Here is a 19,673-nt window from a genome sequence, read left to right as displayed (position 1 = left end):
CCTCTTTTGGATTTGCTTTGTTTTATGCACTTTTGAGTTTTGATTCCTAGGGTTTAGTTGTAAGTAGTTCTTTTGTTTGCTTATTAAATCAGTTTTGTTTAATCTGCATTTGGGTCCTCGGTTTTGAGTTTTTCCCCGTAATCCGTGACACTTTCACAGGTAAAACTAAAAGAGAGGGATGATAACCTCATATTCAAGCACTCAAAGTGGGTATGGCCTGAGGTCCATAAAATGACTGGAAAAATCTCAGTATAAACAGGTTTATCCTTCTTAATGGGACAATCCTTAAGTCCTGGTTTGGAAACGTATGCTTAACTGGGATAGTCAAAAGAGCATTGTACGTGTGATTAAAGTTTTATGTGGAGATTGAAATGTTAGGACATACCAGGAGCTACTGGACCACTTAAAATTGAGTGGGAAAGGAGAATTTTGGAAATACCTCCAACTGCAGAGCAATACATAAGGAGTGTTCTTGAAAATAAATGTTTAGAGGAGTCCAGTTCGATGCAGAAGGTTTTTGAGATGCCAGAGAAAAAACACAGGGCCTCACTATACATAAAACTATCATAAATATGAAGGGTGAAAAGTGGGAGAACTTGAGATTAATTTGGAAAAAAGATTTAGAAAATGCAATTGGAGAGGATGCATAATATCCAGCACAGGTTGGGCTTTCAGAGATATAGGGAGTGAATCTTGTCGTTACAAAATGATATGTGTGTACTGTTGTTTAGGATGGGTCTGGCACAAGAGAGAAAATGTTAGAAATATAAAGTGGAAATTGGCAGACTGTATAGGATTAACCTGTAGTTCTTACCTTTTGGAAAGAGGTGCTGGAAAACTTGGATAAATGTTAGAAAAGCCCCTCTCAGTAACCCCTCAGGTGTGTCTTCTAGGAGATAAATCATTTTACCACTAGGTGTCACAAAAGCACTGCTTTTTTTTTATTGCAACAAAACATTGTTGAAAACTTGAGAAATGCAAAAACCCCAGTACCCGGTGAATGGATTAATGATGACAGAAACTCTGACAATCTATTAGCTCAAATAAATAGCAAAAAGAGGAAGTTTGATAAAGTTTCCATCAAGGGCTCAGAACCTTCAATATATACAGGTGCATTGGTGAACTGTGTTGGGTAAGTGACTGTCTGTTCTTTGTTTGTGTTTTATTACTTAATGTATGTGACCTGAGTGATACCAAAATTGATGAAAACTGAAATAATCCCAAATAGGAGTATATAGATACATATATACAGATGCAGAAACGTCCACATATACACTTCCCACTTAAAAATACTATTTGCACACTTGGATGTTTTACCCTTTTATTGATTTTATAAATTAATCATGGGCTATACGTTTTGGCTTTTTTGATAAAATAAATGTATATATAAAAAACATCTTTAATGTCAAAGTGAAAACAGATTTCTACAAAGTAATGTCAGTAAGCTAGCTCCCCGTGTTGTCTCTCCTTCGGCCAGCAGGTGGCGCGTGTGTTCAGTAGTTTCCAATCCCTGAAGTTCAGCGTGAGGGAAGAAGAAGAGCGCGACGAGGAACGTAGAAGAAGAAGAGCAGGAGCGGACAAACCAAAGGTGTAACCTAACTTTTATCATCTCAGGTATCAAAGATTTGGTATTTTTTAACTCCTCCACTCTTCAGGTCGGCTTCTTAGCGATTTAAAAACACAAACGAGTTGTGACTCGGTGCACTGCACGTTGTTGACAACGTCAGAAACGAGCATAATCGACGCATTCTGATGCTATTCAGTGGACTGCTGGGATTTATTGTGCTGAAATTGAGTGATTTAAAACTCCAAACAGCCAATAATCGATAACGATAGCTGTGGCTATGTCAGCTACATTTTATTAAAGCGTTTAAGATTGGATAGTTAACGTAATGCTACTTATTTATCGGTGTTTTCAAACTTTAAAAAGTTTTACTAAGTTAAATCAGAGTGTCTTACATTAAGCTAACATGGCGTTATTTATTGTTGGACACAGAACACAGTCACGGTTAAAAACAGCATTTTTGATGACAGTTTTCTATCAGTTGATTTTTACAGCTAGCTTAAACTATGACTGTCATTTACATACAACAGTCCGCACTGTGATTCATTTTTGAGACAAAGAAAAATAGAAAAATAAATCAACTAAATGGACGCCAGGGTTGTCCTGTAACGTTTATTTAATTATAGTATGAATCAAACTAGATCAATACCTGTTTCAAAACTATGGTAACACAAATATAAATCTTATGTACCCAATATTTATTAATTCTTTGTTTCTTGCTGTCAGCATTACTTTGGTACACATTTATGAATCATCATCTTTCAATGGGCCGATGTCTGGGAGAGGCTGATATCTGCTGATACTGATATTAGACCGATGCACTGGCGGACTCATGATGTTTGAGAAATTACTAGTAGGGCATCAGCTGTATGCAGAGGAGCACCGGTGCTCAGAAAGGTTGTCATATCCTCCTGAAACCCTGCGTGCACACATGAGGACATTGTTACATTTGGTCTTTCCTTCAACATAGCAGTGAATTCTGCTACTAGAATTTTAGAGATAATTGTCCAGAATTTCCATAAGATTTTGGGAATTTGCCTGTGTGTTTTGCAGATATATATATATTTTGGCGTGGGGTTAGTATGCTTTGATTTTCTTAAATTTTATGGCAATTTGAGGAATTTATTCATGCATTTTTTGGAATTTGTTTTCCATATTTTCATGGAATTTTGGAGGAAATCATTTGATTTTTTTGCAGAATTCTTTTAGGGAATTTGCTTATTTGCTTGCTTGTTAATCTTTTGGCTCTTTTAAAAAAAAGCTTACTGAAATATATGGGGGATATTAAGGACATACTGGCCTTTGAAATTGTTATGTTTTGGGAATCTCTGTATTTAAAAGGAAATTTTCAGTGGAAATTTAGCTCCTACATGGCCTTAACAAGTTCTGTAGGTCTATCATCGGAAAAGGACAACGTCGCACATCTTTGAATGACTGACACTATTTCTTATAGACTGTGTCTTTGAAACACACTTGAAATGTATGAAAATCATTATCATTTTTTTTTGTGTGTTGTACACTAAGATTAGCCTGTTCTCATATACCATGCAGAAATCATTTTGGTTGGAAATTACTTACTGTACCAAGATGAGGCTTACTGTAGGTTTTATACTTATCAGGTTCTACTGATTCTAAGTAAGTTGGGGAAACTAAAAACGAATTGCAAGCAAAAGCTTGGGTCTCGGGAGGATATATTTAAGGTGAAACAGTCAGAAACCCTGTTGAGATTAAATATTTATATTATGTGATTGTACCTATTACACCTCTGTACTTAGACAAGGAATTCTGAATTGTTTAGTCGTTTACCACATCTGTTCCTGAGCAAGGTCTTGGTCATCTTCATTTAGGAAAATGGCTGCCTCTGCATGCACAGTTGTCACTGGCTGTGTGGCATTTGTAGTGTTGTGTTGAGCTTGGTCACAGTAGCAAAGATCCCTTTTTCATTTAACATCCAATGAGAGGGCTCCCTGAAGGCACTTGACTAAATTTTAGCCAATCAAAAGGCACCATATAAAGCACTTTATCTTGCTTTGCCCACTTGAAGGACCCCCTAGGGAGCACTTTGTGACCATTTGCCCACTGGAAGGGCACCAGAGAGGGCACTTGTCTGTGTTTTTTCCCTATAGGAGGGTGCTTAGAAGGCACTTTATCATGGTTTATGTATCATACAGGCATCCGAAAAGGGCACTTTTGCAGATTCTTATGTTTTTTTAACCTGAAATATGTGTCAAAGTACCATTTTCTTTTGAAGGTTGATTTTTTGGGCATTTTGCCACCATTTGACAGGATAGCTGAAGAGGGACACAAAATATGGATGAGGAAAGTGGGGAAGACATACACCAAACATGCACTGAGACCGGGAGTCAGTGCAGTGTGAATTATAGCCTCTGCTTACGTGCGCCTGCTCTACCCACTGAGCAACACTAGCGCCCAAAAGTACCAGTTTAATGCTATTTTTTTCTGCAGCAGGGATGCTTCTCTCTACATCTTGCAAACACTCAAGTGCCATGTTCAGAATAGTTTAAAAAAATCCCACCTTCCTTATTTTTTGTGTATGTTTTTCTTGATCAAAATGAGAATGACATGAAAATCCCTTTCATCAAAATACAGCAATTCATATTGAATTCACAATATGGGTCAACAGCGCAATTAAGTAGTTTTCAAAATTGTGCAGCCCTTGTTTAACCTATCAAATAACATCTTGGATATTATATAGAATGAGCTCTGGCTTGTCTTTGTTGAAAAATACACACAATGAGGAAGTTTAAAAGTAGATGCATATCAAATCACAATTGCAATAGCAGAAAAAAAGCCCTGCAGTTAGATTATTTGCCCCTCTGAGTCCACCAGTGAACTGATGTATCAGTGCTTTATTCATGATTGTATGTTTTTGATGTGTTTGTGTAGCTGCAGGATGGACATGTCCATCAGGCTGGCTCTGTGGCTGCAGCTGGCAGAGAGCTGTGGGCTCAGCACGCTCCAGCAGGGTGTGCAGCAGGTCTGGAATCTGCTGCTGCTCTGCCTCGTCTGCAGGATCTGCTTCAGACTGGGTAAGACGCACAGAATGCATGAAGACAATTCTGATGCTATTGTTTGGTTTATCTTTACTATACACACTTCACACTGCTCCAGTGTCATGTGGCCTTTCTGTCAGTTTCATGTGTCTTTATAGAATATGAACTATTCGTAACTGTGATTCAGAGTGTTGTCCTGTTTGTGTTCCTCAGGCAGTGCGTCCACGGTGAAGCACTTGACGTCGGCGCTGTTTGGGATGTGCGCCCTCTTCCTCTTCTTTGAGATGCACATGCTGTGGGTGCTGCTGCTCAGCGCTCTCTGTTACCTCATTCTGCTCCTCAGCCGAGACTCCAGCGGCAGAGGAATCTTCCTCTCTGTTGTCATCCTCGTCTTCCTCCTTATCGGGTGAGCAAACATGGTAAAATAATGTCAAGCTTTATATGGACACAGACAACATCATTACTGTAAACTTGTGCATGCCTTGAATTTAAAGTATTGTTATTGTTTAATCTTTATAGACTTTTGGTTGTAATGAAACAAATCTCTAGAGAGGAGTTTGGACCATTTATTAAATCTAAATTTTATTTTTAATCTTTGTCTATTGGTATCAGAATATAACATATAAAGGCTCAGTATAGCAGAATGAAACACTCATGAGCAATAAGTGTTTATGCTGTATTTTTGTGTGGCTGATTACAGAAAAGTTGATGTGCTTTACCTGGAAATAATTCTTTGCCTTTATTATTAGAGGACCTAACATTCAGAGTGGAGTTTTTATTCAACTTACCCATCATAAATTTCATATTTGATTCTTGGGATAAAATCTTTTTTTTTTTTGTTCTTTTTCATAATTTCAGAGAGTTGCATTTAATCGATGCGGTGACCTGGCATAAAATAAGAGGTCAGATTTACATTTTTCTTATTTCCTTGTTCTTTATATCTGACTTTAACCTTTAAGAGCCTGATGGGAATTCTGTTGGTTGTCAGAGATTTTCCTGGTGTCTTAGAAGAATTCTGCATAGTGTAATAAAAATTTTAAGGCCTTTGAGGTACCAGGGGATACTGTATCTGAAAAGACATTTTTAAAATAAAGGTCAGTTCAAATCAAAAGTTATAGCAACAACAGCTTCTTAATGCTTTCATGTTATTTGAATTTTCTGTTCTGAAAGAAATTAAAGTATCCACTTTTTTTTTTTTTTTTTTTAAGTCTAAGTGACAAGAATCCTGCCTTCACTTTTTAGAAACCAAGAAAATCAGCCTGTTTAATTTTCACAATAGTGATCTGGGTCTATATCTGTTTTTTTTTTTCTGTTAAGACATTGATGTTGTAGATGTGTTGATGTGTGTCAGGCTCTCAGATGGTGGTTGCGATGAAGGCCATCTCTCTGGCCTTTGACCTGGACAGAGGGGTGGTGGCCGCTCTGCCCTCCCCTGCTGAGTTCCTCGGTTACATCCTCTTCGTGGGTTCTGTCGCGTTCGGCCCTTGGATCAGCTTTACCAGTTATAAGAACGCAGCAGAGGGCAGAAAACTGGTGAGGAGTTCATGCTTCCTGCTTCCTCTGCTTACATCTTCTTGTTTATGTCCTTATCGTAGTGTTGGATGTCACGTTATTTGCTCCTTTAGAGCTGGGCGTGGCTGCAGAGCTGCTCTTTTAGCCTTCTGAAGAGTCAGATCTGTCTGCTGGTCTCCACCTGCATCGCCCCCTACCTCTTCACGCTGTTCATCCCCATCGAGGGAAGCCCGTTCACACAGAAGTAAGCCACATTATCATTCAGATCACAGACCTCCTGCATCAGAGAGGACATGTACACAGAAGATTTTAAAGGGTTACCCATGTGTGTGTCTGATGTGTGTTTTCTGTGTCTGTCAGGTGGATGCATGCTTATGAAAACGCCGTGTCCTTCCACTTCAGTAACTACTTCGTGGGTCACCTGAGTGAAGGCACCAGCATGCTGGCTGGAGCCGGTTTCACTGAGGACAAAGACAACATCAATTGGTGAGTTTTATCAAGGCTTAGCTCCTCTGATTAGAGAGAGATGTCATGTTTGTAATGCATCTGTAAAGGTGGCAAAAGCTTTAGCAATGATCTTATTTTTACAGAAAACTATTCTCATATTTTTTTAAATGTTTTTTACCACAATCAAAGCTCGGGAATAGTCATCAAATCTCCAAAAACCAAAGACTAGATTAAAGAATAAATGCCTTTAAACTTGTTTTCTTCATACAGTTTCTCCATGTTTTTAATGTTTAGGGATATGAGCGTTGTAAAGCCTCTCAGTGTTGAAATGCCTCGCTCCATGGTGTTGGTGGTGACGTCCTGGAACATCCCCATGTCCCGCTGGCTGAAAACTTGTAAGTGCAAACCTCATGTGTATCCACACAAAACTCCAGTATCACTAAATATGGCTTAAGAAACAAGCATATCTCAGCACATAGCTTTCAAGAAGCCATTTTTTACTTCATCTTTTGGTCACAGTTATTTATAACAAATTTAATCAGCAGGTAATTTGAAGGCTGTAAAGTTGGCAAATATTAACCAACTATAAAAAGCTACAGAAAAGAAGATCACTGTTGCTATCAGCCTGTTAGATCTGATTCCCTTTATTCTTTGTCTGCTTGGAGTATGACTATAGCTATCTATGTACAGTATATTCAGTCTGTCTCATATGTCTTATCCATGAATGTTGCATCAAAAACAGCATTTGTATGAACAAGTATGCTGAGATCTAACATTGTGTTGTCCTTTTATTTCTTCAGACGTTTTCAAAAATGCGATGAAACTGGGGACTTTTCCAGCCATCCTGGTGACGTACACAGCCAGCGCCTTACTGCATGTTAGTAACACCATGCATACTTCCTTTTACCAGCCTTTGACAGTAATGAACGGCATTTTAATATACTCTAAACCAGTGTTAATTTTGGCAGCTATTTTTAATTTTAGTTTTAGTCTTTAGATGAAATGCATTTTAGTTCTAGTCACATTTTAGTTATTTCTTTCCTTTTTAGTTTTAGTCTAGTTTTAGTCGATGAAAACTCAAAACATTTTAGTCTAGTTTTAGTCCATAAAAAGTCCTCACATTTTAGTCTTTACTTTTAGTCCAAGCATTTAATCTCTTGCTTAAATCTGGTACCAAATCATGGTAGCGTGTTCTATGCACTCTGCTAAATATGGGGTCCCTGCTTTCTACAGCTGAGAGGCAGAATAGATACAGACGCGTTGTTTTTTTGACAGATTTACCCACAGTGGACAAATATCACAGATTTCGAATGTCCGACGGAAACTACATAACATTTTAGTCTAGTTTTAGTCATCTTGACGAAAACTTAACTTAGTTTTTGTCAGTTTTAGTCATCATAGATCTATTGTTGGTAAGTCTTTATCTAGTTTTTGTCATGGAAAAAAGTCTGTCATAACGTCATAGTTTTAGTCGACAAAATTAACACTGCTCTAAACAATAACTGTTTCAAAGACAGATTTTGAGTTTTAGATAGAATAATGCAAGTTCTGCACAGGGCCAAAAATGTATTAAAAAGTGCGACAAGGATCAAGTGCTTTAAAGGATAAGGGGACGGAGGTCAAAATAGCAAAACAATGACTATCCAAGTTACTTGCAAACAACGCCTCTTAAAAAAATGTCTAAATTTAAGGCACTCTCATGTTATTTAAGGGGACATATTATGCAAAAATCACTTTTTTAGGCTTTTCTAACATAAATATGTGCCCCTGGCCTGTCCACAATCCCCTCAAGTACCAGAAAAACCAATTTCCTTCCACCCTCTTTTCTCCGCCTTTCAGAAAATGTCTGCTGGAACAAGCTGTTCTCAGATTATACCCTCATGACCTCATGTGGGGAGTTAGCCCCGCCCCCAGGTTTGGTTGGCCCTCCCTGCTTGAGAAGAAGTTCCGCCCTCTTCTCCTGATCTTCATCTCAGCTGCCAGCTGAGATGCTGGATAGCTGTTGACTCTGATCTGAGAGTAGGAGTCAGACAGCATTTAAAGCCACAGACACAAAAACAGCTTGTTCTGAGCAGGGCTGAAACAGAGGGGTTTTTAGACATGCAAAAATCCAATACTAGAGTGTTTTTTCAGTAACAGACTTCACAGGCATGTTTTGGGGACCTCTGAGATGGATATAAACTTGTCTTACAAGGGTAAAATATGTCCCCTTTAAGGGATTTATATTATGTCAGACTAGCTTAGATTTTGAATTTTGACTGCAGTTCTTTTTTCCAGGGACGTTGTTTGCAAATAACCTGGACAGTAACTGAATTATTAACGTTTAGTTTTTTGGAAGTCCTTCCGCTTTAACAATTGCTTTTAAATAACAGATATTATCTGGACTTTCTTCAGGGTCTGAGTTTCCACCTTGGAGCAGTTTTGCTGTCTTTGGGATTCATCACATATGTAGAACATGGTAAGAGTTATTATTCTGCTTGGTATGGAGGCACGCTCACACTTAAATCTGTCCCCCTCCTCAGTACCCCACCAGTCTGTGCACACGGATATATCATCATGCTATAACATGGCATTCACAGTTTATAAGACACGCTGTCTGACAGTCAGCACAATATAGAAATTCACAGACAACATGACAGTAACTTTACTCACTTGTTGTCACTCTTTGATACTCTCCATTGTTTTAAAGAACTGCTGAAGGAACAGCTAAACGGATTAGACGTAACATCTGTGATAGGCACATTAGCATGCATGAGCAAACATCATCAACCTTAATTCAAGCCTTGAAAACCAGCAGGGTTTCCCTCACTTCCAGTGATGTTGATACACAAACAATTCACATTTAAACCAAATAGAAAAATACAAGAAGAAAACACAGAGATTAAATGATTCAAGATTTATAAATCACTGCCTCTGAGAAATGAGAGTTTTGATCTTAACAGTGTGATTCTACATATTTGAAGCATGAAAGCTCCTTGCAGATTTTCCTAATTCAGAGTAAGTCTGTGGGGCATCAGACATAAAACAGTCAGTAAGTGTTCTGTAAGGTCCAGTGGACCAGCTCAACATAGACGTTATACAAGATGATGAACACCCAAGAAGATTTATAGACATAAAAATAATTACCATACCATGCTGAGGCCCTCCTCCATCTGGACCAGCGCTAAGGAACCATACTAGAGCGCTCACAGCTGTCAAACAAACTTGATTTTGGGGACAAGCATGCTTGGGTATGTGACAGATTGTCTAGTATGAAAATGCTCTAAAAATACTAATTAAGGCATTGGTTCCCAACCTGGGGTCCAGGCACCCCTGGGGGGGGGGGGGGGGCGCCAGAGATTTCAGGGGGGTGCAGGACCCTGTCTACTCTGAGGCTGTCAAAATTAGATGTACAAATATATTTAGTAAGAATCATGATTAGAAACATGATGATTTAAGGCCAATGTAAAAGATTTTTAAAAATGGAGAGAATCTGTAATTTTTTAGGCAAAAATGTTTTTCAGGGGGAAAATAAGATTTTAAAGTTGTTTATTTTCCAGAAAAAACTCTGGGTTTCAAAGTTTAAAAAGTAAGAAATTTACAAGACAATATTGCAGTTTCTGAGCTAAGGAAGTCTTTAATTTTGACAATAGAAACTAAAAAAATGTCAAATTTTAAAATCCTTCAATGCAATGTAAAATAGTGTTTTACCAAAAATCTATAAGAAACCAAACTGAAAATATTGGTTGGATTTTTGACTCTATAATCTCAAAAACACTAAATTTTGGTTCACTTACATTACAACTTTCAAAGTGACAAAATGTCTACTTTTTTCCTGTAAATTAACAACTTTTTTACCTTGAGAATTTAGAGGTTTTATTGAAAAATGACTAAGTCCTCTTTATTGTTTTTTCAAGAGTTGCCCTGTAGTAATAATGGAAAGTTTAAACATTGATTTTTGTCAAGAACAGGAGTATGTGGGCCTATTATGTTCAGATTTTGTCAATAAAAACAATTAAAATTGATTTGAATTTTTCCGAGGGGGTCCTGAGGGGCTTTGCTTTTCAAGTAGGGGCGGCCCTAAGGAAAACAGGTTGGGAACCCTGAATTAAAGCACTGAATTGAAATAAACTTTCTATTTCAGCTGTGCAAAAAAACACCAGATTGTATTTCTTGAGTTTGTAATTGTTCTCCACTCTGTCTCTTATGCTGTACTGGTGTTTTATCTTCCTTCATCCTCAGTTCTGAGACAAAAACTTGCATCCATCTTCAGCGCCTGTGTCCTCTCCCGGCCCTGCGCTGCTGACTGCAGCCATCAGCACAAGAAGGTACAACTGCTGCTCTATAAACCTGTTTGATTCAAAGAGCAAAGCTCGGAAATCACAACTAAAGACATTCAGATTCTTCAGAACTTGATTTAACCCTGCAGTCTACCTGGACTAAACAGACATTATCAAACAAAACTGACAGGATAATAAACTAAAAGCACATTTACCATGTTTTAATCTTGTATGTTGTGTTGCTGTTTAAAGTGTTTCGTTTTCCTTGTGCGCAGGATTACTGGGTGATGCTGCTGAACCTGGTCTTTAGCCTCTTGGCCATCTTCCACCTGACCTACCTGGGCTCCATGTTTGATCCTGGAGTTGATGAGCAAGAAGTAGAAGAGGTAGGAGCACAATGACACTGCTTTTTTATTTATAATACACCTCACCTAATTGCCTCCTCCCTTGTTAAATCGTGAACTAACAGTTCTTGGAAAGAACTATCATAAAATTTAGGAAATACATTTTACACGACTCTAGTATTGTTGGATTCTCCATAGATGGCACTTGAAAACTCTTATGTTTGCTTACATGTGTCTCACGTTTGCAGGGGTACGCAGCGATCCACACCATCCAGAGGTGGTCTGAACTGAACTGGGCGAGCCACTGGGTCGTGTTCGCCTGCTGGGTTTTCTACAGACTAATCCAGTGAGAGTATTAGAGAAGTTTACTAAAGAAGAGGGTTTGTGCCAATAAATATCAGGATCTTTTTAACTGATGGTAAAGAAGAAGCTGCTGGAAAGATGGAGGACTGAGCCTGCTTCTTTGCAGGTGAACGTGGAGGTAAAAACACTCCTTCTCTCACTGTTTGGATGGGACACATAGTGGCACCTCACCTGTGGTTTCCTGTACGAACCCTGGTTATTTTGGGACCATTTCAGGACATTTTAAGTAAGCTTCTGCAAGCGATCACTCCACTGATTTGACTGAACTGAAAATCCTGCATGTAAGAGTTAGTGATGGACCCACAAAGGCAATAAAATGTTTTATTTTACCTGTATGCAGTATATTGGAGAGAGAAGAGGTTACCTGTATTTCTCCACAATGAAGCTGCAATGTTGTACACGTCCAACACATTTCAGTTTGAAATATAATATCTAGGTACATTATTATTATAGGGTTTTAAAAGGTACATTTCTGTAAGTATATATGTCCTTTTGTTACAACTGTGTATTTTTCTACTGCTGCTATTTTGTTTTTCTATTGTTTTCTATTAAAAACAGCTGAGATAGAGCCTGACTCAGCCTGAGTCTGATCATTGTTCTTTCTTTCTTGGCAGTATGTAAACACACCAACATATACAATTTATTCATTAATGTGATTATTTATTTAATCCTGCAATGCACTTAAACACTTACACATCAATTTCACACAAACTCCTTGTTAATTTGCCTTATTTTATTTTGGAGGGGAGATATTGTTAATATAGTCTGAAATAGCCCTTCAAAATCTTTAAGTTTACTGAGAAACATTGCATGAATGCATTTAATAACAACCCATGGATCAAGTCTTCATATCAACGCATTTTCAGCCAAAAGGTCCAATGGATACGACAGGGGATCCAGTTAAAGGTCACAAATGTTACCCCTTTAAAGACAAGTTTATATTGGTCTCAGAGGTCCCCAAAGCATGCCTGTGAAGTCTGTTGCTGGAAATCATTCCAGTATTGGATTTTTGCATATCTAAAAACCCCTCTGTTTCAGCCCTGCTAAGAATGAGCTGTTTCTGTGTCTGTTGCTGTAAATGATAATGAGCTGTCTGACTTGGCCCCTCTCAGGAAATGGATGTGGCTCAATGGATGTTGTTCTCCTGATCCTCTTCTCAGCTGGCAGCAGGGAGGAAGATCAGGAGAGGAGGGTGGAACTTTCTTCCAAGCAGGGAGGGCCAACTGGACCTGGGGGTGGAGCTAACTCCCCACATGACATCATGAGGGGATAATCTGAGAACAGCTTGTTTCAGCACACATTTTCCAAAAGGTGGAGAAAGAGAGGGGGAAGGAAATTGGTTTTTCTGGGGATTGTGGACAGGCCAGGGGAACATATTTTTGTTAAAAGTCTGAAAAAGTGTATTTTGCATAATATGCGACTTCCAAATATTTCAGCAGAGATTGTTCCTCCTTAACTCATTTCCTTTGCCTTTATGATACCAGAGAAAGCTGTAGGGATGTCTGGCTGATCTATCTCTGCCATCTTTATACATAAGCTATTCTATCACTAAACCCCAACGCCCAAAGAGAGCAATCCACCGTTTCACAGCCGAGAACGATGGCCTCGGACTTGGAGGCAAAACACGAAAGTTATTGACTTGTTTGCTTTAAAAGCCACTTACTTCAGCTCATTCTAAATTTTGCAGTAGACCAGCTCCTTTATCAGCTACCTGCTTGTTGTTGTTAGATTTAATATGCCTCATTCACCATAATCTTCCCAAGGTTTTTCATATGTTGTTCTTCAACGGCAAAACTGTTCTCCCATGTGTTCTTTAGTTGATGAATGCCAGGAGTTTACAAACTGGACAAATGTGCAAATTTCTCCCACTAAGAATAGAGAAATGCCTCGTTTATGCCCATGTAAGGGCATGAGAGTGCAGGGCAGTGTGCAAACACAGAAGTAAGAGCGGAAGAAGCAAGATATCAGTAACGTCCTAATTAAAGTAAATTATAAAAGCAATCACAATACTTTGACATTTTTTGAAAGTAAGTTCTGAAGTAGTCCCAACTGCTCCAAAATGGAAGATTCAGTTATATTTTTTTATTCTAAAACCTAACACGTAACACTTACTTTGTTGCGATGAACCTACATGTGCTAAGATCAAACACTACATGGTAAAATTACTACTTGACTGTATTTAAGTCATGTATTTTCACATATTTGATTAAGTAAAAGTGTTAAATTGATAGAAATGTTGCTAAATAGGATAAAAATATTCAATGTTATTGTGCTATTCTTAATCTAGCACATTAATATTTTATCCTTCCATCTTTGGTGAACATCAGACTCTTCTTAAGACCTGAAAAAGCTTTTAAAAACAAATATCCTCTCAAGAATTTCGGGGGATTGAGTAAACATCTGGGACCAATTTCCACTTAGATAAGTGACTAAGGCTTTATTTAACCTGGAAAGGTGTGTTTTCAAAAGAATATCTCCTCAGGTGAACTTAAAGCCATGCTCAGGATGGACTTGGACCTCCCCCCTGTCCTGTTACCTGTCTCTAGTTGATCATTAATGTTCCAGTCAGACAGGAAGTGTTCAGATCAACGCAGAGACGACCTGGCAGAAGAAAATGGCTCTAAATCCTCTCGGACCCAGGAGAATCCAGGTTAGTGTGGCACCTCTGGCCATTCCAACATCTGTTTTTGTATCAGACAGTGATTAATCTCCATTTTCTGTGTTTGCTGAGCGACAGGTGGACAAAGCGTGAATTCACATTACAGATAGGATGGGAAGAACAACAAACTGCAGCTGGATTGGACCTGAGATCCCGCTGTCGTCACAGTTTTTTAATGGTAAGAGACTTTTTATCAGTGTTAGATTAGAGGTAAAACTTTTGATCTGAATCAGATTTATAGACAAGTAGGTCTGCATGTTTTTGTTCAGAAAAGAAAACTAGCTGTAGAAAGCTAATATACAGAATCACTCCCACTAACAAGGAACTTAAATAAGTGTATTGAGGAGCTCCACAGCTGTGCTGGACTGCTAAAGATGCGTAGTGTGAATTTCTTCTGTCTGTCTGTGTCTTCTGTCAGTCATCAAAGATGAGCTGTGGCTCTTCCTCATTCCGGCCGGCCTGGCTGTCATCATCCTGGGGGTGTTTCTGGAGGAGGTGGGCTTCTTCCTGCGTCACATCCGCTCATCCAGACGGAAACAGCTCTACCTGTGGATACTAGGGATGTACCCGGTAACAACAGCACCTTCATTCAGCTCCTACTCTGAGAAAATACATTCAAATAACAAATCCAGAAAGAGTCCTCATGATGTTTTTATCATCCTCAGGTGTTTGTCACCACCTCCCTCATAGCGCTGTACATTCCTCGCTCCTCCTCTCTGTGTAACTTCATCGCCTCACTGTGAGTTAACAAGTCTTTCTTTAATAATCACTTTTGTTACTGCTGCTGTTGTCTGATGTTGTACATCTGTGCAGGTATCACTCCATCACTCTACTGAAATTCATGGGGCTGATCACAGACTTCTTCGGTGGGAAAGCACGTATGCTCTCGGCTCTCTCTGGTCAGCAGGTTTCTCCTGATCCGTTCCCTTGTTGCTGCTGCTGCTGCCTCCCAATGGTGTCCATCAACAGGTAGAGACAAAACACTAGCCTGATTAAGACAGACAAGATTAATTACAGTTAACTACAGAAATACTGAGACTAGCTGTGACGGAAATCTTTAATTGTTTGACAGCCCTACTTCAAATCCAAAGTCCACAAACAGTTGTTATGCTTGGTGGCTACATCCACTTCTTATATGCAGTTTTTGTTTGTTCTTGTGTTCAGCAGCAGCCGTGGTTGGATGATGGCTGCCGTGCTGCAGCTCTCTGTGGTCCGCAGTATTTTGTTCTTTGTCACTTTGGTTCTGTGGACGGATGAACAGTACGACTACGGTGATGTGAGTCATTTATTTACCTTAATATGTGCTTACTCTCCCAAGCTGGTTCCCTAAGCTCCTTTTCCACAGTTAGATCTCGTTGAAGGGAAATTCTTTGGCTCATCTGGTGTTTAGCCAACATGTTTTAAGATATTTAAACAGTCCAAACTATCTTTTCTTTTCAGTATTTTCAAAAATTAGTCAGAAGATATCATTTAGTAAATGCTTGCTCTGAAAATGTTTGTTTGAAATCATTTATTAAGGATGCAGAGATGCATCAGTTTAACATCACTATTAGTCAAAATCAGCCCTTTTGACAGACATCAGCCTTCTGCAATCCAGATGTCTATGGACAAACTCTGATCTATTGTCATGGTCAAACATGAGAGAAAATGTTAGAATTGGGGTAGATTTAAAGAGAAGTACTGAAAAAAGCATCAGCACTGGTATTGGACTCATGCATGGGGCGATGGGTTCACTGAGGAAGACAGTGTAGCGTTCCCGATTTCTGAGCATGCGCACGAAAGTCAGAGTCTCTTGGTGCGTAGTCCTCCCGGTCTTACTATACTCTTGTGAAGCCTGGACGTTGACTGATGGCCAGAGGCGCCAGCTAGACTGGCATCTTCTCTTTGGTACATCTTTGGATATCATTGGTAGTGTTGTCGTCAAGACCACACTATCTGAGACCAAGACTTGCCTGAGACCAGAGTTCACCAAGACCAAGAAAAGACCAAGACTTTTAGGGGTCAAGACCGAGATAAGACCAAGACCACAAAAATCATTTCAAAAATCATGACAAGGTTGAACAGTTGAAGAGCCTTCTTTCTTTCATTTTAGTTTTCTTTAAAATAAATTTGACAGATAAAACAAGGTGTCTGCAACTCTTTCCAAGCACAACATACAAAAATCTCAAATCTTAACAAATTTGTTCAACTAACTTCTTGTAAAAAATAAATCATTGTATGTATTTAAATGCCACTGACAAGTTTGGAATTATTTTAGCTAACTGGAAATTAGATGTTTATCTAGATTTGTCACGTGAATGAGGCCTAATGCCAGAGGGATTTCTGACTAGAAATAAGACGGACTGATGTCCGAGTTTTTGCAGGTGTAGCTATTTGTTGTTTTAGCTAGTGCTCCTCCTTATTATCACATTAATGAAGTCAAAGAATAGCAGATCAGTGCTGGTCTCAACCGGCCAGTCCCAGACTGAGACAAGACCGAGTAAAAATGCTCTTCAGTCCAAGACAAGACCTAGCCATTAAAAATATGGTCTTGAGACTAGTCTTAAGACCAAAACCATTCTCAAGTACTACGACACTAACCATTGGCATGGCCTTGAGTCTAATGCTGATCTATCAGGAGAGCGAAGATGGGAAGGGTCAGCTGCTTGATGCAGGAACAGCAGCTGCGCTTTTAAGGGCACCTGGCGCACTTTCCCTGGCCTGATCCAGCTCACCACATACTGGATGCCCAGGACACTGTGGGCAAGTCCAGACGCTGGACCCCAGGATACCTGGAGAGCTGGGGCATGGACAATGGCCATCAAAGTTGATGCAGTGAAATACCAGACCGGCACATGTTCACATACCTGACCTGATCTGGAAGTGGCAGTCAGTTAAATAGTTGTCTGAAACATCAGTATCTACCCTGATTTTTACAACTGGTGCATCTCTATTGCTTATATTTATAGTTTAACTTCATAAAACTTAAAAGTTCTTATTAATGCTTTTTGAATAGATAAGAAGTCTTTGGAGCTGTTTACGTGGGAACAAGCAACTGCAGCATCTCCAAAAGCCTCAGTATGCTTCCAGTGAAGTACTTGCCAAGTGCAAACATATGAATGTTTACGTGGCATGATGCCCTGAAAGCCTGAGTTATATTCATGTTGATGAGTTTGTCACAAAACAAAATCCATAGATGCTGAGAGATCAAGAAGACGGCAGGATGCAGCCTGGAAGATTACACTCATAGTAAACTGTTTTTGCTATAACAGCTTGTGTTTTAAACACTTATGCGTGCAAATGAGATGAATCAGAACCAGAGATACAAATGAAACTAAACAAAGGTGATTTAAAGCAAACTGAAGCCCTCAGAGTGTAAAGAGCTGCAAGCAGATGACTTCAGCTGTCCTGTCAAACCTTTATAAACTCAGAGAAATATGAAAGGATTATTTCAGCCGACTAAATTAAAGGATAAAATAACAGAACCACTTTCTTATTGTTCTCCAGGTGGATTCAGTCGACCCAAACCTTTATGTTAATGGCATCATTTGCGTATCCACCTTTGTGTCCTTTTACGGCCACCTTCTCTTCTACAAAGCCACTAAGAGCGCTTTGCCTGGCTACGGACTGAGAGCCAAGTTCATCTGCATCATCGTGGTGTTGGTGCTGTGTGGCCTGCAGAGCGGCATCTTGGAGACTATGGGAGCTTTGGAGGTGATCCCCTGCATGCCGCCTTTCTCTGTACTGACCAGGTCACAGTGTAAGTCAAAAAACGGCACAAATCAAGTGCACTTATAACTATGACACAAAGACAAAATATATAAGGGTGTGCAATGATGCAAAACAAGATTATGACAAGAAAGGTGTAGTAATCATGAGTATTATTGTGTTCTTTGTTGAATTTCAGTGATCTACCACTACTGTGTGATTGTGGAGATGTTCTGCATCGGCCTGTACGCCCGCCACACTTTCCGTAAGGTAGAACCCAGCGTCGTAGAGGATGTGGAGAGGCTGGTCAGTACGACGGAGACGGCCGTCCAAACAGACGATGTTCAGAGGACTCATCCAGAGCCGGGCCGACCATCAGAGGAACTTTGGCCCGGTCGCTGCCTCGCTGGCACCTCAAATCCGAGCTTCAGTCACATAGAGGATAGTCTGTGCAGGATAGAGCACACACCTCTGGACGGTTTCCCCTTTCCTCGGGTGAGACCACAGACGTCCCGCAGAAAAGAAGTGGTAGAGCTTAAATCTGTAGATGAACCTGGTGAAGATGCGACCCACATCACTGTCAGAGCTGACATTAATTATCAAGCATCTAAAGATGTCACTGTGGTTTGATCATCCATGGAAGAAATAAAAAAAGACCAATATGAACTAATGTTTCTGCCACTGGCTTGGATGTGTCAGGGCAAAGACCCACCATCTCAAAACCCTAAAAAAAACTCATATTTATCAAGAAAACTTAGACAAAGTTTCAATACTCATCCTCACCATTATGCAAAGTCACTTAATAATGTTTACACCTCATGTTTTTAGTTTCTTATTCATTACTGCACCAAGCACCTGCTGAAAATGAAAAGTTTTGCTACATGAACTTTTTCAGTGTAAGAGCCCTGGAACTGTATTTGTGAAATGTTATTTTTTTTTGTGCAAGAAAATCAAGGAAAATATTTAACCCCCCAAACATTGACAGCTTGCACACTCATTACATACTTAGAGGTTGTCTGAAGTTAGTAGCATCTTTTTTTACTTGCCAAAGCACACAAATATGAAGTTTTAATCACATTTTCCATGGCACCTTATGAGAAAATGCATGAAATTGAGGAATTCCTATTTTGTGACAATTTTATTGTTGAAATCAGCACAGACATATATCAGCCTGTCCATTTTACATTTTTAACAATTTTGAATATTTAAATATCAACCCCCTACCCCAACCCATCCCACACCAACCAACAGGGTACCAGAAGACAAGGTGCTCTTATTCACAATCCCAATTCCAAAAATGTTGAGGCGCTGTGTAGAATTAAAAAAAAAAAAAACAGGATGCAATTTTATTCACAATAGAACATAAACAACACATCAGATGTTGAAACTGAGACATTTTACCATTTCATGAAAAATACTAGAAAAGCACTCAGAGAGCGCAGACCTCTGCCATCAGCCCTATCTCCCAATAGTGAAGAATCCTTTAAAAACATTCCTGGATCCAGACAGTGATCCGGATGACTCCGAAAATCTAATTCGCCGATTACTCCCTCCCCGGTGGGGTGGAGACATGGTGAGGCAAAGCATTGGCTTTGCTATGTGTGGAAGTCATGGCAGAGGGTGAATATTCCTCTATTTCTCCCAGCATTGTGAGTATTCTCGCTACAATTTGCTGTCTTTCTCTCTGTTACGCTCCGAATCGTCTCTCTATAAACTCCAAAACTTTGAATAAGTTACTCATGTCCGCAATCTCCTGGTGTAAAGTGGTAACAGCGCAGACCTCCACCATTAGCCCTATCTCCCAATAGCACAGAATCCTTAAAA

The 19,673-nt window shown here is 39.4% G+C and overlaps 2 protein-coding genes across 7 annotated transcripts; both read left to right on the top strand.

The window, feature by feature from the left end:
• On the top strand, nucleotides 1-12,077 carry LOC121516963 (protein-serine O-palmitoleoyltransferase porcupine-like). 6 transcript variants are annotated; one of them, XM_041798425.1, is made up of 14 exons: nucleotides 4-1,132; nucleotides 1,481-1,588; nucleotides 4,472-4,614; nucleotides 4,792-4,984; nucleotides 5,437-5,480; nucleotides 5,930-6,111; nucleotides 6,204-6,334; nucleotides 6,451-6,576; nucleotides 6,832-6,932; nucleotides 7,338-7,414; nucleotides 8,932-8,995; nucleotides 10,759-10,844; nucleotides 11,072-11,182; nucleotides 11,389-12,077. In XM_041798425.1, exons 3-14 carry the CDS (start codon nucleotides 4,479-4,481, stop codon nucleotides 11,488-11,490), a joined length of 1,353 nt encoding a protein of 450 aa, XP_041654359.1. In that variant the 5' UTR covers nucleotides 4-1,132; nucleotides 1,481-1,588; nucleotides 4,472-4,478; the 3' UTR covers nucleotides 11,491-12,077. The 6 variants fall into 6 exon arrangements, with proteins under 6 accessions (XP_041654360.1, XP_041654359.1, XP_041654356.1 ...); XM_041798422.1 differs by having other exon boundaries at nucleotides 5-159; nucleotides 1,481-1,614; XM_041798421.1 differs by having other exon boundaries at nucleotides 5-1,132; nucleotides 1,481-1,614.
• Nucleotides 12,078-14,013: 1,936 nt separating this feature from the next.
• si:dkey-16n15.6 (organic solute transporter subunit alpha) lies at nucleotides 14,014-18,926 on the top strand. Its single transcript, XM_041800129.1, has 8 exons — nucleotides 14,014-14,153; nucleotides 14,241-14,340; nucleotides 14,581-14,732; nucleotides 14,828-14,901; nucleotides 14,976-15,131; nucleotides 15,327-15,438; nucleotides 17,649-17,901; nucleotides 18,049-18,926. The coding sequence occupies exons 2-8, from the start codon at nucleotides 14,274-14,276 to the stop codon at nucleotides 18,477-18,479; spliced, it is 1,245 nt and encodes a 414-aa protein (XP_041656063.1). The 5' UTR covers nucleotides 14,014-14,153; nucleotides 14,241-14,273; the 3' UTR covers nucleotides 18,480-18,926.
• The last annotated feature ends 747 nt before the right edge of the window (nucleotides 18,927-19,673 follow it).

The sequence above is a fragment of the Cheilinus undulatus genome, linkage group 11 (assembly GCF_018320785.1).
Source record: "Cheilinus undulatus linkage group 11, ASM1832078v1, whole genome shotgun sequence".
Taxonomy (NCBI): Eukaryota; Metazoa; Chordata; class Actinopteri; order Labriformes; family Labridae; genus Cheilinus; species Cheilinus undulatus.
This window is presented reverse-complemented; position numbering and strand designations above follow the sequence as displayed.

What these genes read in the sequence shown, in the direction of transcription:
- LOC121516963 (XM_041798425.1), top strand. Translation starts at nt 4,479, where the DNA reads ATGGACATGTCCATCAGGCTGGCTCTGTGGCTGCAGCTGGCAGAGAGC. An exon ending in GCAGCCATCAGCACAAGAAG is followed by an intron (nt 10,845 to 11,071) that starts GTACAACTGCTG and finishes CCTTGTGCGCAG; the next exon opens with GATTACTGGGTGATGCTGCT. An exon ending in ATGAGCAAGAAGTAGAAGAG is followed by an intron (nt 11,183 to 11,388) that starts GTAGGAGCACAA and finishes TCACGTTTGCAG; the next exon opens with GGGTACGCAGCGATCCACAC.
- si:dkey-16n15.6 (XM_041800129.1), top strand. Translation starts at nt 14,274, where the DNA reads ATGGGAAGAACAACAAACTGCAGCTGGATTGGACCTGAGATCCCGCTG. An exon ending in CCAATGGTGTCCATCAACAG is followed by an intron (nt 15,132 to 15,326) that starts GTAGAGACAAAA and finishes TCTTGTGTTCAG; the next exon opens with CAGCAGCCGTGGTTGGATGA. An exon ending in AACAGTACGACTACGGTGAT is followed by an intron (nt 15,439 to 17,648) that starts GTGAGTCATTTA and finishes ATTGTTCTCCAG; the next exon opens with GTGGATTCAGTCGACCCAAA.